The sequence below is a fragment of the Elephas maximus genome, chromosome 14 (genome assembly GCF_024166365.1).
Source record: "Elephas maximus indicus isolate mEleMax1 chromosome 14, mEleMax1 primary haplotype, whole genome shotgun sequence".
Lineage (NCBI taxonomy): Eukaryota > Metazoa > Chordata > Mammalia > Proboscidea > Elephantidae > Elephas > Elephas maximus.
In genome coordinates, this window is record NC_064832.1 from 39548750 (window position 1) to 39572503 (window position 23754).

The 23754-nt window shown below is 37.5% G+C and overlaps 1 protein-coding gene across 2 annotated transcripts in view; it reads left to right on the forward strand.

The window, feature by feature from the left end:
- The window catches only part of VWA8 (von Willebrand factor A domain containing 8), a 481697-nt gene that overhangs the window by 188167 nt on the left and 269776 nt on the right, over window positions 1-23754 (forward strand). For both annotated transcript variants that reach the window (XM_049853196.1, XM_049853197.1), the window contains exons 17-18: window positions 6300-6415; window positions 18669-18775. In XM_049853196.1, coding sequence (XP_049709153.1) covers window positions 6300-6415; window positions 18669-18775 — 223 coding nt within the window. The remainder of the gene's footprint in view (window positions 1-6299; window positions 6416-18668; window positions 18776-23754) is intronic.

Here is a 23754-nt window from a genome sequence, read left to right on the forward strand (position 1 = left end):
AACAAAAGATTGAGTAGCTGCATCCTTGGTGAAAATTCTATAAACCATATCCTTAGTTGGTATAACAGAATCTTCTAAATCTTTAGGTTTTGTTTTCATTTTGCATGGTTCATTTTTAAGTCCATCTCTTTCTTCTCATGTTTTACTATAAGTGGCAAGGAGAAAGCATGCGGCCCCTTTAAATCTTGCTTAGAAACGTCCTCAGCCAAATATAAGTTCATTACTTGCAAGTTCTACCTTCCACCAAATCTTTGAACATAATTCAAGCAAGTTCTTTGCCACTGCATAAAAAGCATCACCCTTCCTCCATTGTCCAGTCACATGTTCATCGTTCCCTTTTAAAGCCTCACCAGAAGCACATTTAACATCCACATGTCTAGCACCATTCTGTTGACGATGTCACGTATATTCTCTAAGACAATAGAAACTCTCTCTATGGCTCTTATCACTTCTTTCCGAGCCCTCATCAGAATTGCCTTTGGCGTCTATAATTCTACCAACCATCTCTTCAAGTCAATCTAGGCTTGTACTATTAAAAAAAAAAAAAAAACTATTAGGTACCTTAAAATTCTTACAGTCTCTAGCCATTACCCAATTCCAAAACCACTTCCATAATTTGGGCATCTGTTAGAGCAGCACTCCTACTTCTCTATACCAAATTCTGTCTTAGCTATTGTCTTAGTTATCTAGTGCTGCTATAACAGAAATACCACAAGTGAATGGCTTTAACAAAGAGAAATTAATTTTCTTACAGTCTGGCAGGCTAGAAGTCCAAATTCAAGGTGTCAGTTCTAGAGGAAGGCTTTCTCTCTCAGCTCTGGAGGAAGGTCCCTGTCATCCATCTTCCCTTGGTCTGGGAGCATCTCAGCGCAGGAACCTCAGGTCCAAAGGATTTGCTCTGCTCCCAGCACCGCTTTATTGATGGTATGAGGTCCCCGTCTCTCTACTCGCTTCTTTTATATCTCAAGAGATTGCCTCAAAACACAATCCAATCTTGCAGGTTGAGTCCTGCCTCAATAACACAACTGCTGTCCATCCTCCCTCATTAACATCATAGAGGCAGGATTTACAACATATAGGAAAATCACACGATACGGGGAATCATGGCCCAGCCCAATTGATACACACATTTTTGGGGGTACATAATTCGATCCATGAAAGCTCTTTAGTGCTCCTCTAACAGAAACCGACAGACACGTCTGTCAGTTTGTCGTACTGTGGGGGCTTGCATGTTGCTGTGATGCTGGAAGCTATGCCACCGGTATTCAAATACCAACAGGGTCACCCATGGTGGACAGGTTTCAGCAAAGCTTCCAGACTAAGACAGACCAGGAAGAAAGACCTGGCTCTGTACTTCTGAAAAGAATTAGCCAGTGAAAACCTATGAATAGCGATGAAACATTGTCAGATATAGTGCCAGAAGATGAGCCCCTCAGATTGGAAGGCACTCAAAAGATGACTGGGGAAGAGATGCCTCATCAAAGTAGAGCTGACCTTAAAGATGTGGTTGGAGTCAAGCTTTTGGGTCCATCATTTGCTGATGTGGCACAACTCATACTGAGAAGAAACAGCTGCAAACATTCATTAATAATTGGAATGTGGAATTTCTGAAGTATGACTCTAGGAAAATCGGAAATAGTCAAAAATGAAACGGAACACATAAACATCAATATCCTAGGCATTAGTGAGCTGAAATGGTTGGGCATTGATCATTTTGAGTTGGACAATCATATGGTCTACCGTGCTGAGAATGACAGCTTGAAGAGGAATATTGTTGCATTCATCGTCAAAATGAACGTTTCAGGATCTATCCTGGAGTACAGTGCTGTCAATGATAGCATAATATCTATTATGCCTACAAGGAAGACCAGTTATTATGGCTATTATTCAAATTTACGCACTAACCACTGAAGCGAAAGATGAAGAAATTGAAGATTTTTACTAACTTTTGCAGTGCTAAATTGATCGAACATTCAATCAGGATGCATTGATAATTACTGGAGATTGGAATGTGAAAGTGAAAAACAAAGGAGAATCAGTAGTTGGAAAATAAGGCTTCGGTGATAGAAATGATGCCAGAGATTACATGATAGAATTTTGCAAGACCAACGACTTCTTCATCGCAAATACCTTTTTTCACCTCCGTAAACAAAGACCATACACGTAGACCTTGCTGGATGGAATACACAGGAATCAAATCAACTATATCTGTGGAAAGAGACAATGGAAAAGCTCAGTATCATCAGTCAGAACAAGGCCAGGGGCTGTCTGCAGAATAGACCATCAGTTGCTCATATGCAAGTTCAAATAGAAACTGAAGAAAATTAAAACAAGCCAGCGAGAGCCAAAGTATGACCTTCAGTATATCCCACCTGAATTTAGAGACCATCTCAAGAGTAGATTTGACACATTGAACATTAATGACCGAAGACCAGACAAGTTGTGCAATGACATCAAGGACATCACACATGAAGAAAGCAAGAGGTCATTAAAAAGACAAGAAAAGACCAAAATGGATGTAAGAGACTCTGAAACTTGCTCTTGAAGGTCGAATAGCTAAAGCAAAAGGAAGAAATGATGAAGGAAAAGAGTTGAACCGAAGATTTCAAAGGGCGGCTCGAGAAGACAAAGTAAAGTATTATAATGACATGTACAAAGACGTGGAGATAGAAAACGAAAAGGGAAGAACGTGCTCTGCAAACTGAGGGAACTGAAGAAAAAATCAAGCCTGGAGTTGCAGTACTGAAGGATTCTATGGGGAAAATACTGAATGACACAGGAAGCAACAAAAGAAGATAGAAGGAATACACTGATTCACTATACCAAAAAGAATTGGTGGACATTCAGCCATTTCAGGAGGTAGCATATGTGCAGGAACCGATGGCACTGAAGGAAGAAGTCCAAGCTTCACTGAAGGCACTGGCGAAAAACAAGGCTTCAGGAACTGACAGAATATCAATTGAGATGTTTCAACAAATGGATGAAGCACTGGAAGTGCTCACTCGTCTATGCCAAGAAATTTGGGGGGCAGCTACTTGGCATGTGGAAACTATTGAACAATATCATTAATAGCACACAAAAGTGAAATTATGTGGAAGATCATTCAAAAATGGTTGCTGCAGTATATCCACAGGGAACTGCCAGATACTCAAGCCAGATTCAGAATAGGTCATAGAACGAGGGTCATTGTTGATGTCAGATGGATCTTGGCTGAAAGCAGAGAATACCAGAAAGATGTTTATCTGTGTTTTATTGACTATGCTAAGGCATTCGACTGTGTGGATCATAGCAAAATATGGATGAAATTGCAAAGAATGGGAGGTAGTCACTTGTACAGATCAAGGGAATGCTGTGTGGTTTAAAGTCAGGAAAGGTGTGCATCAGGGTTGTATCCTTTTACCATATATATTCAGTCTGTATGCTGAGCAAATAATCTGAGAAGCTGGATTATATAAAGAAGGACAGGGCATGTGTATTGAAGGAAGGGTCATCAATTGTTGTTATACTTGAGTTAATTGTTGCAGCCACTGTGTCAATCCATCTCATTGAGGGTGTTCCTCTTTTTCACTGATGCAAAACATGGTGTCCTTCTACAGGGACTGATCCCTCCTGACAACATGTCCAAAATATGTGAGATGCAGTCTTGCCATTCTTGCTTTCAAGGAGCAATCTGGATGTACTTCTTCCAAGACAGATTTATTCATGCTTTTGGCAGTCCATGGTATATTCAGCATTCTTCTCCAACACCGCAATTCAAAGGTGTCAACTCTTTTTAGTCTTTCCTTATTCATTGTCCAACTTTCGCATGCATATCAGGTGATTGAAAACACCATGGCATGCGTCAGGTGCACCTTAGTCCTCAAGGTGACATCTTTGCCTTTTAGTGCTTTAAAGAGATCTCTTGTAGCAGATTTACCCAATACAGCGCATCTTTTGCTTTCTCGACTGCTGCTTCCACATGTGTTGATTGTGGATCCAAGTTAAATGAAATCCTTGACAACCTGAGTCTTTTCTCCATGATATTGCTTATTGGTCCAGTTGTGAGGATTTTCGTTTTCTTTATGTTGAGGCATAATCCATACTGAAGGCTGTGGTCTTTGATCTTCATCAGTAAGTGCTTCTAGTCTTCTTCACTTTCAGTAATCAAGGTTGTGTCATCTGCATAACACAGCTTGTTAATGAGTCTTCACCACTCCTGATGCCCCGTTCTTCTTCATATAGTCCAGTTTCTCGGATTATTTGCTCAGTTTAGAGATTGAATAGGTGTGGTGAAAGGATACAACCCTGATGCACACTTTTCCTGCCTTTAAACCACACAGTATCCCCTTGTTCTGTTTGAATGACTGCCTCTTGATCCATGTATTGGTTGCTCATGAGCACAATTAAGTGTTTTAGAGAATTCCCATTCTTCTCGGTGTTATCCATAACTGGTTATACTCCACACAGCCAAATGCCTTAGCATAGTCAATAAAACACAGGTAAACTTCTTTCTGGTATTCTCTCTTCCAGCCAGGATCCATGTGACATCAGCAATGATATCCCTGGTTCCACGTCCTCTTCTAAATCCAGCTTGAATTTTTGGACATTCCATGTTGATATACTGCTGTATCTGCTTTTGAATGATCTTCAGCAATTTTTGCGTGCATGTGATATTAATGATATTGTTAGATAATTAGGAGGCTAGAAGTCGAAATTCGCAATGGTGGCTCTAGGGGAAGGCTTTCCGTCTCTATCGGCTCTTGAGGAGAAGGTACTTGTTTCTTTTGAACATCTGCTCTTGAGTGATCTTCATGTGATTTGGCATCAGTCTTCCCCCATCTCTGCCTGCTTATCTGCTCCTTCACAATCTTTTAAGAGATTGACTCAAAACATACCCTACACAAATCCTGCCTTATTAACGTAGATAGCCTAATCCCAAATAGCGGTTAGGATTTGCAACACGCATTTTGGGTGACACAATTCAATCCATCGCACTTTTTGGGCCCTCAGCTTGCCAGGGCGGCTTGGATGCCCCCGTGCCCTCTGTGGCATCACTGTGGCCTGTTCTGCCCTCCCAAAGGACCAGTTGCTTCAAAAGTGCTTCTCTCCTCTGGTCGTCAATGACAATTGCCATCTCCTCATGCTGATGCTGTAAGTTAGGAGCACAACAGAAAACATGTGCCTTCTGCATTTGCTGGCCATGTTCCCCCCCTCCCTGAGGTATTTTCATAAGTGAGCTATGCTAATATTTTTTCCACAGGAACATGTGGAAGAGGATTGGCATGGTGGTCCTTGTGAGGATGCCTCACAGGGGGAGGGTGCAACTGGCAAAGAGAAATATGTAAAAATGCGGTAATCTGATCCCTTGGATTCATACGAATATGTAGGTCACATCTCTTCCTCTGTAAGATTTTTCGTCTTGAGATACCTTGTTCGTTGTGCTAAGTGCTTTAGAATCATTTTCTAATTTAATCCTCTTGACAGCCTTATAAAGTGAGGGCATTATTGTCTCCGTTTTAGAGATGGGTCAACTGCAGCTTGGAGAGGTTAACTAATTTGCCGAGGTCACGCAGCTAATAAATGGGACTCTGATTTGTCTCATTCCAAAGCCATAAATTTTATTGTTACATCATGCTGCCTGCCAAGATAACTTCAAGCTTAAGAAATGTTTTAGTATTTACTATGTCCTGAGCTCTACAATAGCAACTGTATTAGTGGGATCTGGGGAAGTATAAGAAAAAAAAAGTGAAATTATCCAGGCGGTATAGAGGAAGGGTTCCAAAAAGCAAACTGCCACCCAGTGACATATTTATTGAAATCTCTGTGGTCAGCACGCTCAGTTGTCTACAGTTCCTTTTTTCCATTTCAGAAATTACGTATTTGCTTAAAGCTCTAAGCATTTTCAGGATATCTTAACAGATTGGTTTTGTGTAAGAAAAAAAAGAACAAATAGTTAATTGTAAGGTCATTTGTACGTCAAGTGCAACCTTATTTTGTAACACTCTTTCTTCCTCCATCTAACCACGTTCTTCTTCCATCTCCCACAGCATGTACACAAGCACTTAGGATAATGAGAACTTTTTAATTGAATTTAACTGTTAAACATTTTCTAGACTGATCTTTTAAAAAAACTATAATTTAGGAGGATGCTTTAAGTGTAAATTGGTTTCTATATATTTTTACATGTAACTCATTAACAGTGTATATTTAAGTTTTGCCTCATCCTTCAGGAATAACGAATTCTGCTATGATAGCCATCCTTTGGGACTTTCAGCAAGTTCAAACAGGACTGTTAACAGGCTGTCTTTGCCTTTTGTCAGGCACAATCATTGGCAGCATCACTTTCTACCAGACAACTGTTACGGATTTCTCGTCGGCTGTCTCTGTATCCTAATGAAAATCTTCACGGTGCTGTTGCTAAGGCCTGCCTCTCCAGGTAACTGTATTCTCCCTTCTCACTGAATTCAAGTCTTTATAGGGTCACTACGAGTTGGAATCGACTCGACAGCAGCAGGTTTGATTTGGTTTGGTTTTAAACCATTCATACCTAAGAAGGAACATAGTGTCAAAATATGTAAGACAGAAAAAAGTAAGAATATAAGGGAAAATTAACAAATCAAAAGTCATGGTGGGAGGTTTTACCTCACTTCTTTCAGAAATTGATAGATTATACATTCTGAAAATTAATAAAGACAGAGAAGATTTGAACAACCCCATTAACAAACTTGATAAAATGGGACTTTGCCCAATGGACACAGAATATTCCATTCTTTTAAAGTACACATGAAATATTTGCGCCATGTGTCAATAATTGAGCACACACTAGACCAAAGTCAATGCTCATTAAATATCAAAGTATCTTTACCATAAAGATCATTTTCTGTGACTAAAAAGCAACAGAATTATTACCAATACCAAAAAATTCATTTAGAATTTTAAAACACTTCTATCTCAATCATACATCAAAGAATAAATCGTAATTAGAAACTGAACCTCAATATTTGAGAGAGACAAAATTCATGAGCTAAACATTCAGCTTAATTAAAAAAAAAAAAAAAGTGAGAAACTAAAGCCAAAGAAAATAGAAGAAATTGAATATTGAAGTAAAGGGTGCAGATTAATAAAATTAAGAATGAAATATCCATGGAGAAGATTAGTCAAACAAAAGCCTTCTTTGAAAATATTAATAAATAAAATTCTGGTAAATTTAATCAATATAAAAGAGAGCAAACACAAACAGGTAATATTAGAAAGTAAATAAGTAACATCTACAGACACAGTCAACATTTACAAAACAATAAAAAAGGAGAGTTTTCTAGAGTTGTATATATTACCTAAATTGATTAAGAAGGAATAGAAAATTCAAATAGATCCATAACCATGAAAGAAATCATATTACTAGTTAAAAATCTCATAAAAAATGCCATTCCTGGCTGGTTTAATTTTCAAGTTTTACCAATTTATCACAGAAGATATAATCTTTATCGTATACAAACTGTTCCAAAGAATAAGCAGTGTAAACTCTAAATCACTTCGAGTTTAGCATAATCTTGATACCCAAAGCAGACAAGAATAATTTATAAAAGGAAAGTTGTAAATTGAACTCAGGTAATGGATGCAGAAATCCTAAATAAAATACTAACAAATCAAATCTAGCAATATATATATTTTAAATCATGAACAATTTGAAATTATCTCAAGAATGTGAAGAAAGCTCAATAATCTATTATTGTAATTCACTGTATTATCAGATTATTTTTGTTATTACTGTTGTTAGTTGCTGCTTTGTCATCTAGTGCTGCTATAACAGAAATACCACAAGTGGATGGCTTTATCAAAGAGAAATTTATTTTCTTACAGTCTGGTAGGCTGCAAGTCCAAATTCAGGGCATCAGCTCCAGGGGAAGGCTTTATCTCTCTGTTGGCTCTGTAGGAAGGTCCTGGTTATCACTCTTCACCTGTAGTAGGAGCTTCCCTGCATAGGAACCCAGGTCCAAAGGATGCAGCCTGCTCCTGGCACTGCTTTCTTGGTGGTATGAGGCCCTGCTGTCTCTCTGCTTGCTTCTGTCTCTTATATCTCAGAAGAGATTGGCTTAAGACACTATCTAATCCTGTAGATCTCATCAATACAACTGTTGCTAATTCATCTCGTTAACAGATAGGATTTACAACATATAGGAAAATCACATAAAATGGTGGATAATCACACAATTCTGGAACTCATGGTCCAGCTAAGTGGGCAGATATTTTTGGGGGACACAATTCAATCCATGACATTCCACCCTCTACCCATACCACTCTCTGGCCCCCAGAAATTCATGTCCTTGCCACATGTAAAACATGTTTATTCCATCACATAATAGCAAAAGTTTTAAATCGACTCCAAGTTAAAATCCAAAAATTCCTCTTCATCTGTGAAATCTAGAATACAAGTTATCTGTTTCCAAAGTACAAAGAACAGGCACAAGCTAGACATTTCCATTACAGATAGGAGAAATTGGAGGGAAGGAAGCATAACAGGCACCAAGCAAGTCAGCAGAACACATTACATTAGCCCTCAAGGCTTTGAAAATAATCCTCTGTTCTCTGAGACCATTTGCACAATGGCTTTTCCCTCCAGACTATAGGTAGTGGTCACACTCTCCAGATTCTGAGTGAAGGCCCCTTGACCCTGGGCTTTAGCTCCACTTTCCAGGCCCACTGGGATGGCAACTCTGCTCCCTTGGCTTTAGGCGAACCATTCTCCTAGTCCATCTGAGTGATGACTCCACCCTTAGAGGTCACAGCCATACATTTTGAGACTGAGGCAGCTTGGCTTCCTGTGTTCCTTGTCTCTTCAGCTCCTGCTTCCTGGTTCCTTGGCCTCTCATCCCTTGGGCCTCATGCCTTCATCTGCCCTGCTGGGGCTAGTGTTCCAAAGCTCAGTAGCTCCACCAATAAGTGTCTGATGGTACCCCACTCTACTAGGAAGCCTCCTGTGCACAGGCACTCAGCTCTCTCGCTCCATGGGTTGGCTCCAGCACTGTCTGGCACTGGTCTCCTGGTTCTGCTGCTGCCAGTTCCCTGCTGCTGCTGGTTTCCTGCTGCAGCCAGTTCCCTGTTGCTGCCAGTTCTCTGCAGCTGTTTCTCACCATCTGTGCCTTCTCTGATGTTAATAGTTCTCCTCACTTCCTTCTGAGTCTTCTATCCATTCACAGTTTCAAAACTGCTTCTACATTTTAGGCATCTGTTAGAACAGCACCCTACTCTCTTGGTACCAAATTCTGTCTTAGTCATCATCTAGTGCTGCTATAAGAAAAATACCACAAGTGGTTGGCTTTAACAAAGAGAAATTCATTTTCTCACAATCTAGTGTGCTGCAAGTCCAAATTCAGGGCGTCAGCTCCAGGAGAAGGCTTTCTCTCTCTTTTAGCCATGGAGGAAGGTTGTCATCAATCTTCCCCTGGATTAGGAGCTTCTCTGCACCAGAACCCCAGGTTCAAAGGATGCAGCCTGCTCCTGGTGTTGCTTTCTTGGTGGTATGAGGTCCCCCTGTCTCTTTGTTTGCTTCTCTCTTTTATATCTCAAAAGAGATCGGCTGAAGACACTATCTGATCTTGTAGATCTCATCAGTATAACTCATTAATCCATCTCATTAACATTATAGTGATAAGATTTACAACATATAGGAAAATCATATAAAATGGTGGACAGTCACATAATACTGGGAGTCATAGCCCAGCTAAGTGGACAGATATTTTGGGGGGACACAATTCAGTCTATGACAGTTGCCAGCAAGTCAGCTGTGACTCAGGGTAACTGTGTGTGTGCAGAATAGAACTGCTGCATAGGTTTCTCAAGGCTGTGACCTTTCAGAAGCAGATCACCAGGCCTGTCTTCTAAGGTGCCCCTAGATGGGTTTGAACAGCCAGCCTTTTGGCTAGTAGTCTAGCACTTAACCGTTTGCAGCATCCAGGGACTCCATTAAAATTAATGAAAAAAGTATAGTAAATGGAAGAAAAAAAAAAGGATTTAATAAAATCCAATAGCCAAACCTAAAAAATAAAAACAAAAACATCTTTGTAAATCTGCGATACTCTTAATAAACCATGAATAGAAGGGAACTTCTTGATTGGCTACGTTAAAAAAAAAATTTTTTTTTCAAGAGAAATTACATCTAAATTATTACAGAAAATAGAGTTGAATGAAGTTTCTGATGTACCAAAATCAACGGCATTCCTATATTCTGGTAACAATGATCCCATTCAAAATAGCAGCAGAAAGCTTTTGGCACGTAGGAATATATCTAACAAGTGATATGTAAAGTCTTTATGGAGAAAACTATTAATCTTTGTTGAAAAGTATATATGTATTAAAAAAAAAGAACTTAAATGGAAAGCTATACAATGTTCATGGAAGGAAAGACGTGCTATGGTAAAACTATTTATTTATTTTTCCTCCAAAATAGTATATAGATATAATTCAGTCAAAATCCTCCCAAGGTTTTTTTTTTCTTTTTTTTTTTTTTAAATTTGATGAGCTGATCTCAAAATTGGCATGGAAGTATAAGGGATCAATATATAACCAAGGAGCTTTTGAAGGAGATCAAGGAGGGTATACTTACTATTAGATGTAAAGATCCATTGTAAAGCTGTATTCATTAAAACAATATGGTACTGGTGCTAGGAAAGGCAAGCAGACCATTAGAATATACCACAGAGCCCAGAAACAGACTCATATATATGGAGGAACTTAGTATATGTTAGAGATAGCATTATAAATCAGTGTGGGAATAGATAGCTCTGCCAGTAAATAGTCAGAAATAAAAACTTTCCACTTTATTACATATAAAATCATATTTATGACAAAAAACATTATAAGCCACTCTCCAAGTTGTAAGCCACAAACTTGGAGAAAAGGTTTTACAAGATTTATAGTCAAGAAAGGATTGGTATTCACGGACTATAAAGTACTACAAATTAATAGAAAAAAGAAACAACCTTAAATGGGCAAAGGATGAATATGCATGCACAGAAAAGTTAATTCCAGTTACCAAAAAAACATTTTGAAAGATTCTTAACCTCATTATTGATCAGGGAAACCAATTTTATTTTTTTACATGCAGTTTTATTTTTTTAAAAAAATATACTATATATAAGTCTGAATCAACTTAACGGCACCAACAACATTTATGCTATGCCTCTTTAGAAATAATATATGCATTTAGTACATTTAAAATATATATCATAAACAACATTCTGTAACTTTTAGAAATTAGAAAATAATTCTGTAACTTGCTTTTTTTTTTCATTTTGTGTATTAGGTCAAAGTTTATAGTGCAAATTAGTTTCTCATTCAAAAATTTATACACAAATTGTTTTGTGACATTGGTTGCAGTCCCCACAATGTGTCAGCACTCTCCCACTTTCCCTTTACATTCTGGGTTCCCTGGGTCCATTCGTCCAGGTTTCCTGTCCCTTCCTACTGTCTCCTTTTTGCTTTTGGGCAGGTTTTGCCTATTTAGTCTCATGTACTTGATTGAACTAAGAGGTGTGTGTTATTGTCTGTTTTGTAGGCCTGTGTAATCTTTGGCTGAAAGATGGGCTTCAGAAGTGGCTTCAGTTCTGAGTTAGCAGGTGTCTGGGGGCCATAGTCTTGGGGGCCTCTTCAGTCTCTGTCAGACCTGTAAGTCTGATCTTTTTTTGTGAATTTCAATTTTGTTTGACATTTTTCTCTCGTTCTGTCTGGAAACCATCTATCGGGATCCCTGTCAGAGCAGTCAGTGGTGGTAGCTGGGCACCATCTAGTTCTTCTGAAAGCAGAACTAGAACCCAGTGGAGGCTGTGGTTTATGTGGTCCATTAGTCCTTTGGACTGATCTTTTTTTTGTATCTTTGGTTTTCTTCTCCTTTGCTCTGAACACGATGGGTCCGATAGGTATATCTTAGATGGCTGCTCGCAAACTTTAAAACCCCAGACGCTACTCACAAAAGTAGGATATAGAATATTTTCTTTATGAACTGTGTAATGCCAGGGTGTTTATCCCTGTGTCATCCCTCAAGGTGTTTGAATGTGTCTAGAAGCTTCTATGACTTTGCCATGGTCAAGTTGTGCTGACTTCCCCTATATTGTGTATTGTCTTTCCCTTCACCAAAGTTAACACTTGTCTACGATTTAGTTAGTGATTTCCTCTCCCCACATCTCCCCTCTTGTAACCATCAAAGACTGTTTTTTTTCTGTGTGTAAACCTTTCCTGGGGTTTTTATAATTGTGGTGTTATACAATATTTGTCCTTTCGTGATTCACTTATTTCACTCTGTGTGATGCCCTCCAGATTCACCTGTGTTGTGAGATGTTTCTCAGATTCATCATTGTTCTTCATCATTGTGCAGTATTTCATTGTGTATATGTACCATAATTTGTTTATCCATTCTGTTGATGAGCACTTAGGTTGTTTCCATCTTTTTGCTGTTGTGAATATTGTGAATAATCCATGGACATGTACATGTCTATTTGTGTCACGGTTCTTATTTCTCTAGGATATGAGATTACTGGATCGTGTGGTGTTTCTATTTCTAGCTTTTTATGGAGGTGCCATGTCGTTTTCCATAGTGGTTGTACAATTGTACATTCCCACCAGTGCATAAGAGTTCCAGTCTCCTCACCACCTCTCCAGTATTTGTCATTTTCTGTTTTTTTGATTCATGTGTGTATTTGGGAGGTGGGGGTGGTGGTGAGATGCTATCTCATTTTAGTTTTGATTTACATTTCTTTAATGGCTAATGATAGCCAGTATTTCCTAATGTGTCTGTTAGCTGCCCAAATGTGTTCTTTGGTAAAGTGTCTGTTTATATCTTTTACCTATTTTCTAGTTGAATTGTTTGTCTTTTTGTTATTGAGGTGTTGAAGTATTCTATAGGTTTTAGAGATTAGACCCTTGTCAGATATGTTGTGTCCAAAAAATTTTTCCCAGCCTGTGGGTTCTCTTTGTATTCTTTTGGTGAAGTCTTTTGATGACCATAAGTGTTTAATTTTTAGGAGCTTGCAGTTATCTAGTTTATCTTCTGGTGTTTGTGCATTGTTAGTTATGGTTTATATTGAATTTATGCCATGTATTAGGGCCGCTAGCATTGTCCTATTTTTTCTTCCATGATCTTTATCATTTTGGGTTTTATATTTAGGTCTTTGATCCATTTTGAGTTAGTTTTTGTGTGTGGTGGGAGGTATGGGTCCTGGGGAAAACCAAACTTAAAACAAGAATTACCTATCATTTTACATCCATCGGACTTCAAAAATTAAATTTTTTATGAGTGGTAGGAAATGGAATTTCATTACTGTTATTGGGGTGGAAGCCACATCACTTGGCGGTCAATCTCACAGTATCTTTATCTACTGACTATATTAATGCCCCATGATCTGACTATCCCACTGCTTCATATCTGTCTCAGAGATAGACTTATATATGTGTACAGGGAGGCATGTATAAGAATGTTTTGCATTGTTGTTTGTAATAACAAAAAAATGAAGACAACATATATGTCCATTGGCATGGAATGATATGTAAATTGATATATTCATATAAGAAAACACTATCCAGCAATTAAAATGAAGTAGCTCTACGTGTATCAACAAGTGTAAATCATGACAACATAGTATTGAGGGAAAAAAGTACATTGCAGTATAAAAAAGGGCAATATAAAAGTATGTCCATTGTTGTATATCCAAATATAAACATATGGACAAAAAAGATACATAGAAGTTTCAGGATAAAAGTTCTAGGAATGAAGAGAGACAAATAGAATGCTTAATATTCTCAGTGATTTTCTACGTGCTTGAAATATTTCATAGTTAAACATTGAAAAACAAAAACAAAATGCTTTCTTTTGTGAAATTCACAAGTATTTCACTGAATCAAATAGCCAGTCGATTTTTCCAGGGTTATCAGCTAACCACAATAAAACTCCCATTTCCTCATTACCTCCTGGCTCGTTGCAGAGCAGCTGTCTTGTTTATGTACCATCCACTGACTTTAGCAAAGCTACAGAGTCCAAAGACTTATCGTGAACCTCTGCAGGATAGCACAATGGCAGGAAGGAACCAAAACAATATCTGTGTATAAAGTGTTGTTTCTGTTTTCAATGCCCTCGTTCTATATTGAAGCAGTGAAAAGAAATCGAATTTTATGGAAACTTTTGAAACAAAAATTGACATTTGTATTCATGAAGTATTTAGCAGACAAAATCAAAAGAAAATCTCTAACCTAAATTTATTGAACATTTTCTAGTCTTGTTTCTTTGCCAGTATTAATTTTTGAAATACCCACTTTCCTGTTTATATCATTTGGGTTCAGAGTAGAAAATTTCTTTGTCTGAAGGAATGACTTCGTAAGCATTTAACTTCATAGCCCATAATATCCACATCAACTCTTTGAGCTAGTTGCATAATTTTTTTTCTAGGTATTTGAAAACCTTAGGGGCCAAAGGGAAGAAAATTTAGAAGATTAGGAGATTATTAGGTATTTTGCATTCCAACGGTTCGTTTATTAAAAAAGAATTAAGTAGAGGGTCACTGTAATCGTATTTTGTGTTCAATTAACTTATTTCTGAAAAATGGTGATTATCCTTTGGTGCAGAAGTTTTAAGTAGAGTTATAAGAATTTAATCAGAAATTAAGATTAAGTGTCTCTGAAATTTAGGTAATGCAGAAATTATTCTATTCATGGAAAACTCAGTTTGTGTACAACTTTTGCCAGAAATTCTCACAATAGAAAATGAATAATATCTATGTAAGATTTCCACTCCATTTAAATTATTACCCATAACCCATTGCTGTCAAGTTGATTCCGACTTATAGCGATCCTGTAGGACAGAGTAGAACTGCCCCATAGAGTTTCCAAGGAGCGCCTGGTGGATTTGAACTGCCAACCTTTTGGTTAGCAGCTGTAGCTCCTAACCACTACGCCACCAGGATTGCCATTTAAACTATTAAGTGATTAATTTTTTAAAATCACAAGTCTGATAAAACTCATCATATATTGTATTACATGATTATTTTTTATGTGAATTTTTTGGTGTTCTCAGGAATGATTTTACTTCCAGAAAAGGCCAGTCACAGATTTATATTTGGTTTTAAAAACTAATATTCAATTTTTAAAACTATAGCTTACAAAAATCTAAATCTTCTTATGCTTTCCATTTTGTTTTGCTTATTTCTAAATATAGTAGATTTTAGCAATCACTTTTATAGGCCTTTGAAAGATGTTTGGTTCCGTTTATAAAACTTGGCTAAATTCAATACCTTCAAATACTTCAAATTGCATTCATAATTTTACATATCCTGTTTTCCTTTTAAAGTACTTTGGAAACCCTGGTAGCATAGTGGTTAAGTGCTACAGCTTCTAACCAAAAGGTTGGCAGTTTGAATCCACCAAGCGCTCCTTGGAAACCCTATGGGGCAGTTCTACTCTGTCCTATAGGGTCTCTATGAATTGGAATTGACTCGACAGCAATGGGTTTGGTTTGGTAGCAATGTTGTTATTGTCATTAATTGCCATGGAGTCAATTTAGACTCATGGAGACCCCACAGGTCTTATTAAGAAATAAGATAGAATGTTCTAGGTTGGTAGCAAAAGAAGATAGAATAAGAGCAAAAGATGTGCCCATATTACCAGCCTTGGGTGGCGGTGTTAACATGTTTTCAGTGTTAAAGAAAATTGAACATATCCCTTCAGTTAGAATGTTCAGGCTAAACAAAGCTTTTAAAATATGTTTTCACTCCCATTATATCTTTTCAAGATGTTAACCTGGTCATCTCATGCTAATTAGAAGACCTGCTGGACAATTATAGATTTCCTTATTGAAAACCTGAGTAGGTTTTAGATTATCTTTCAATAATAAAGGGATTCTTGGTGAAAGGATTGGGAACTATGTGGTGCTTAGTGAAAATTTTTTAAATTAATGTTATTGCCATTTCTTTCTTAAATTCAAAGTTTTCTCTCAAATAAATAGCAATTTCTCAATCTTTAATAAAAAGGAGGTGGGGAAGAATGAGAGAGAAGGACCAAGGGCTCAGTGGATATTAGGCAGACTTTCAATTTCTATTTAAAATATGTAACTGAGTGATTAATTTATACTTTGATTTTTTTTTAAGTTGAAATCTTATATTTACATACAGTATTGGAACATTTTGGCTCCATGGGTGGTGAAAACAGTTAAGCACTCAACTTAAAGGTTGGCAGTTTGAACCCACGCAGAGGCCTTGGAAGACAGGCCTGGCTATTTGCTCCTGTAAAGATTAAAAAAAAAAACCAAGAAAACCCTGTGAGGCAGTTCTATTTTGTTGCATGGGGTTGCTATGAGTTAGAATTGACTCAGAGGCACCTAACAACAACACAGGCTTTGAAGGTCAGTCTAGAAAGGCTTCAGTACATGGGCAGTTTGTTGACAGACGGTATAGATGTCAGGAGTGTCTGCGCATGGTAAGTAACGTCTGTGAGTAATGAAAGTGTCAGTTGTTATTCACAGAGGTCTGATAGGAGGTCATAGAGATGCTGCTGTAGGGCCTAATGTTTACAGGCTGGACTCTTGTTCATGGCATAGTGATGAGAAGAAGGTAGGGCAGAGTGCCAGGACAGGCACTCTGGAAGCAAGCTGAAAGCATGGTTACTGGATCTAGGAGATAAGGTGAGGGCTTGGTCATGAGCAACAAGGTAAGAATCTAAGAAGTGTGACGAAAGGTCAGAGATGAACACCAGTTAAAATGACTTGATGTTGTATCAATAGGCTTCTGGCTAAGAAACACATAAATTGCCCTACACCATAACCTAGGACCAAAATGAGGTGGTAGGTGGGAGACAGTGTCAGAAATGTGGTTTGGAATATTACTGGGACAGAAAACTCGGCAGTTCATTTCATCTTCATCCATTTGCCTCTTTTCTCAAGGTCAGTCATTGGTGGTCCAGTGATAGAATCCACACCTTCCATTTAGGAGAATTGGGTTCGATTCCTGGCTAATGCACTTCATATGCAGCTACCTCCCATCAGTGGAGGCTTACATGTTGCTATTATCCTAAACAGGTTTCAATGGAGATTCCAGACTAAGATGGAAGAGGAAGAAAGGCCTGGTGATCTTCTCTAAACCATATGAATCACAATGGCCTGATCCCCAGCCAATCATGGGGATAGCTCAGGACCAGCCAGCATTTTGTTCTGCCTGTGTTTTAGATGTAGAGATTTAGAGATGTGGAAAGCCTAAATTAGGAGGAGTATGTTCTTAATGGGGCCCTGGTGGCACACAGTGGTTAAGAGCTTGGCTGCTAACCCAAAAGTCAGCAGTTTGAGTCCACCAGCTGCTCTTTGGAAATGTTATAGAGCAGTTCTACTCTATCCCACAAGGTCTCTAAGAGTTGGAATCTGCTCAGTGGCAATGGGTTTGGTTTGGTTTATGTTCTTAATATGTTTATTTGGAACATTGTGGCATGTTACAGATACCTATGGATTATAAATCATTTCTGTGGGCTCTCTTGGGATCCTAAACTCCCGATATAACTTTATTTGTGTCCTTACATCGTGTACCAAGAATGTGGTATTCAAACAGTTTATTTGTAGTTGGAGAATGCTTTTGTTACTCATCAGATGGTTATTTTGACAATGTACATACAGAATGGATAAGCAGGTTTTTTTTTTTTTTTAACAGTGCTTATGCATTAGGACTTTAAAAAATATATTTGTAAGATCAATTACAAATTCTGTCCTAAAATACTTACGCTGCAGCTAGACATATTGTTTTAATCTTTCCTTTTTTTTAGAAAGTGTATTTTCTTTCCACAAGTTATTTCCAGAAAGATTAAAATATGCTGTAATTGACAAGGAAGAAACAAGCTGGATAATCTTATATTCATTCAGTAATTTGTGTTGGGAAAGTGAAGAAACACTCGTTAATCCAGCTGCACTAACGTGGATTGGTGCTTGGCAACCTGAAGCAGGCTAAAGTGTTGTTTTATCTGTTAAGGAAATTTGACAAGCCAGTTCAACACATAATCAAGACTTAGGGGGTATATTAGAGTCAATTAAGAAAGCAAATTATTTTAAGTCTTGTTCTGCAAAATATTGTATATAAATACCCAAAAACCCGTTGCAGTCGAGTTGATTCTGACTCAGCGACCCTATAGGACAGAGTAGAACTGCCCCATACGGTTTCCAAGGAGCGCCTGGTGAATTCAAACTGCCGACCTTTTGGTTAGCAGCCGTAGCTCTTACCCACTGTGCTACCAGGGTTTCCATTGTGTATCAATAAGCACTGCTAATTACAAATGGGAAACCCTGGGAGCATAGTGGGTAAGAGCTACGGCTGCTAACCAAAAGGTCGGCAGTTTGAATCCACCAGGCGCTCCTTGGAAACCATATGGGGCAGTTCTACTCTGTCCTATAGGGTTTCTATGAGTCGGAATCGACTCGACGACAACGGGTTTGGTAATTACAAATGAGTTCTACTTATTAAAGCAGATTCAACAAACGTATGCTTAATATGTTCTGGGGGTTTATGTTTATTCTAAAACTGTGTTTGATTTGGATTTCACAGATCCAGACTGATCTCTCTTAATAGGATGAAAGTAGTAAGGGTGTATGTGTGTGTGTGTTAAAAGATTTTTATAAATCACAGAAAGTTTTGACTTTATCATTCTACCCCCTTCCTCCCTGCCCCCTGCCCCAGGTTTTTACCAAGTCTTGCAAGGGCAGCGTTAGAAAAAAATCTGGCAGATGCTGCAATAGAAAGGACAACTGCTAGTCACCTGGAACCCGAATTGAAGGATTACAGATGTAAGTGTTAGATTTATTTCTTTTGAAGTGAAATAATAATTTTCAAATGTTTGATTCTATTTATTATTTTAATTTCAATAATAAAATACTTTGTTTTTTGTCTGTTCTTCAACCACAGCACTTCTCCTTTTGTCTTTCCAATATATTGGGCTAAAGAAATGGATCTGTTATTTAAAAGGGTGTTTGAAAACCACTTACAAGTTAAACCTTAGAATATTCCTTTTAGTGCACGCTGTATACGGTCCCCCACCACCTCAGAATCACAACTAACAAAGGCTCTGAGAATTCCTGCTGTAAATAAACTTGCCTAATTTTGTTTTATCTAATATTTTCCATGTGTGTATAACTGCAGAACCGAGAATTTGATTTTTATTGTACAACTTCTACATTTTGAGAGCCAACCATGTCCTATGGGACACATTTGGGAAATTGTTCTAAGTGGATACAGAGTAAAATAACATTTAGCATACCATTTTATGCCTTCTTTCTCCTCCCACCTTTAGCATCTTTTGTGGTACTTTTCTTCTTGCTAGACATAATACAATTTTGAGTTGTGGAGAGATGTATCTCTTCCTACAAAAGTTTTCTCTTCTTCACTTAGAGCACAATGAAAGTTTTCTCTATTTTGTAAGGTATTGTTTTATCAAAATATACAATGTATGACACCTCTCTGAAGGGGACTATTGTGGTTCTCTTTTGTAGTAGATGTTGGTAGTAGTTGTGGCTACGCTGACACAAGAATTTGGTGTTAAGGAAATAAGATGTCTTTTTCAGAGTAAAATTACGAACTCAGTACACTGATGGATCTGAGTACAGACATGCAAAGGCAACTCAAAGAGCTGTAGATGCATATGTTGCTTAAATGAGTCTATTAAGATACCCAGAGAAAGATTGTGTCATTCAAACTGTAGATTGCCCAGTCTTGGAAATAGGCTGAACATCTAAGCCTTATATAGGGGATAAGGAAAGATAAGAGACTTTTTACTCATTTGGTCCCACTAGTCTTCCATGCCAGTGCTCTTGTGGAGAGTTGTTAGTCTGATGTTTCAAGTATTTAATTCATTTAATCCACTCTCTTTGTTCAGAGTCCATGCTCACCAGGCAACCTTCCTATAAACATGTTGCTTTCCATGCAGGTCCATTCAAATGGGAATATGCTGTTCATGGCAGCCACTGTATCATAGTCTATGTGAAAGTTGAAGTGTTCATTGCCAAAGTAATATTTTGCAATTCTGGTTTTATATACCTGTCTTTAATATCCTCCTGAGGGTTAGATTAGCCCACATTTGTGATGACAAAATCAAGTTTTGAGCCTATCAGGCTGAGGACCTTGACGTATTTACCCAAATAATGCTATCCTGTGAGATTTCTTGAGAGAGAGAGCTTTCTCCCAGGGTTATACTAGAATCACCATTCTCTGAGTGCATTTCTCTGTTTCTAGTTTGGAATTTTGACAATAAATATTGGTTCAGTTAAATTTTCCTAAAGCCCTAAAGCTAATGAGAATATTCCATCAACTAAACTGTAGATGATATCAGATGCTGTTTTGAACCTGAAATTACATATGTGTTCTCACTGCCACGCTCTTGCTCTTTCCCTTCACAGCTTTATAATGGGCCTATTTCAGAGGTCTGATCGTAGTGAATACATGGTGAATTCTCAGCATGACAGCTCCTGGTTTTCCTCCCCTGTGGAACCTGTGAATCAAAGGAAAATGGCAGGGATCTGTTGTGGGGAAAGGTTACTCTTCAGATCTACGGTGCTTTGACAAAAGAAGTGTGTAGTACTCAGCAATCATTAAACAGAGTGACGGTTTAATTATTTTCTGCTCAAAAGTGTTCATGGTACTCCAATGGAGCAAATGTTAGTTTTCCCCCTTGTCTTTCAAAATACTCTAGAACAAAAACAACATTCTTGAGGTGAAAGAAATTGCAATTTTCTTATCTGAAGTAGGGAAAAAAAAAGATAAATTGTTTAAGATATTGTAATCAGCTATCTGCGTGCTAGAGTGTGTCCACAGGATGGAATATTATTCGGAGTCAAGGGATTTGAACACACTTCACGTGGTAGAATGTCAGACTGTATTAAGTTCTGTTTTGAGCTATACCCATACTGACTAGACGATGTTAAGCAAATAATTTATGTTCTTCTAGTCCTTGTAATTCTTGTTTCATTGTTAAGAAAATTGCATGAAACTATATGAGAGAAAAATGAGATGAAGTACCTAGCTTGAGATCTGGCCATAGAAAGTCTTCAGTGAATGATAGCTTCTATTATTGTGATCGTCACTATTACTACTACTACTACTACTATTATTGACCTTGGAACATGTCAGGCAGTGAACATACGTGTCTGGTTGCTGTTGGAAATACACATGACATGTGTTCCCTGACTCTAGGGAATTTATTACTTAGTTTCCTGGCTTCAAGATGCTCTTGATCTACTCTAAGACAACACATTTAAAGCAAATAAAGAACAATACAATAATAATTATTACAACTTGTGTAGGACTGAGATTCCCAATCTAGCTGGATGTCAGAATCACCCAAGGTGTTTATTTGAAAATACAGGTTTCCTAGACTATCCCTGAAAATAATAATTTAAGAAGTTGGGGTGGGTTGATTCATATTATTTGGTTGTTTTTTTGGTGGTGTCTTTACTTAGTTTTGGTATCAGGGTTATTCTGGCTTCATAGATAAGTTTGGGAGTATTCCATCCTTTTCTGTGCTCTGAAATACCTTTAGTAGTAGTGGTGTTAACTCTGCTCTGAAAGTTTGGTAAATTCTCTAGTGAAACCGTCAGGCCCTGGGCATTTTATTTTGTTGTTGTTGTTGGGAGTTTTTTAATTATCTTTTCAATCTCCTCTTTTGTTATAGATTTATTTGATTGAAACACACTGTTAGGTAGTGCGTTTCTAGTAATTTGTCCATTTCCTCTAGGTTTTCACATTTGTTAGAGTATAGTTTTTCATAGTATTCTGTTATGATTCTTTTAATTTCAGTATGTCTGTTGTGATATCGCCCATCTCATTTCTTATTCAGGTTATTTGCTTCTCTCCTATTTTTCTTTTGTCAGTTTGGGCAGTGGTTTATCGATTTTGTTAATCTTTTGAAAGAACCAGCATTTGGTCTTATTAACGCTTTCAATTGTTTTCTATTTCATTTAATTCTGCCCTAATTTTTAGTACTTGTTTTCTTCTGGTGCCTGAGGGCTTCTTTTGCTGCTCTCTTTCTATTTGAGTTGCAGAGTTAATGTTTTGATTTTGGCCCTTTCTTCTTTTTGGGTGTCTACATTTATTGCTATAAATTGACCTCTGAGTACCGTTTTTGCTGTGTCCCAAAGGTCCTGGTGGGATGTGTTTTCATTCTCATTTGATTCTGTGAATTTCTTTATTCCATCCTTAATGTCTTCTATAACCCAGTAGTTTTTGAGCAAGGTGCTGTTCGGTTTCCATGTGTTTGATTTTTTTCCCTTGCATTTTCACTTATTGATTTCTACTTTAATGGCCTTATGGTCAGAAAAGATGCTCTGTAATATTTTGATGCTTTAGATTCTATTAAGGATTGCTTTATGGCCTAACATGTGGCCTATTCTGGAGAACGTTCCATGTGCGTTGGAAAAGAAAGTATACTTGGCTGCTATTGGTTGGAGTGTTCTATATATGTCTGTGAGATCAAGTTGGTTGATTGTGGCATTTAGTTCTTCCATGTCTTTATTGAGCTTTTTTCTGGATGTTCTGCCCTTCACCAAAAGTGGGGAGTTGAAGTTTCCTGCAGTTGTTGTGGAGCTGTCTCTCTCTCTTTTCAATGCTGTTAGAGTTTGTTTTATGTATTTTGGAGCCCTGTCATTGGGTGTGTGAATGTTTACTATGGTTATGTCCTCCTGGTGTATTGACCTTTAATCATTATATAGTGTCCTTCCTCATCCTTTGTGGTGGATTTTACTTTGGTCTGTTTTGTCAGAGATTAATGTTGTCACTCCTGCTGTTTTTTGATTGTTGTTTGCTTGATATATTTTTTTCCATCCTTTGAGTTTTGGGTTGTTTGTGTCTTTAAGTCTAAGGTGTGTCTCTTGTAGGCAGCATATAGACAGATTGTGTTTTTCATCCATTCTGCCACTCTCTGTCTCTTTATTGGTGCATTTAGTCCATTTACATTCCACATAGTTATTAATAGGTATGAGTTTAGTGCTGTCATTTTGATGTCCTTTTTTTGTGTGGTTGACAGTTTTCTTCTACTTAATTTTCTGTGCTGAGTCATTTTTCTTTATGTATTTTCTTTTCATCTTTTTCATTGTTGTTGCTTTTGTATTTGCTGAGTCTTTATTGTTTTTCTTGTTTTTTATTTTGATGTGTAGGGTTGTTAGTTTCCTTTCTGGTTAGCTTAGTATTTACACTGTTTTTCTAAGTTTAAACCAATCTTTTTTACTTTATATCTTCTTGATTTCCTCGCCATATGAAAGATCTATGACTACATTTTTTTTAGTCCCTCTTTTTTGATTTAATGTTGTCATTGTTTACATAATGATGTCTCCGTTTCCCTGTTTTGGGTGTTTTAGTTTTATTTTTGTTATTTCTCTATCTGGGTTGATATCTGGTTGCTCTGTCCTGTGCTGTAGTCTTGGGTTGTTATCTGATGTTGTTGATTTTCTAACCAGAGGACTCCCTTTAGTATTTCTTGTAATTTTGGTTTGGTTTTTACAAATTCCCTAAACTTCTCTTTATCTGGAAATGCCCTAATTTCCCCATCATATTTGAGAGACAGCTTTTCTGGATATATAATTCTTGGCTGTCAGTTCTTTTCCTTCAAGGCTTTATATATGTCATTCTATTGCCTTCTTGCCTACGTGGTTTCTGGTGAGTAGCCTGAACTTAGTCTTATTGAATCTCCTTTGTAGATGACTTTTGGTTTAATCCCTAGCTGCTCTTAAAATTCTCTCTTTATCTTTGGTTTTGGCAAGTTTGATTATAATATGTCTTG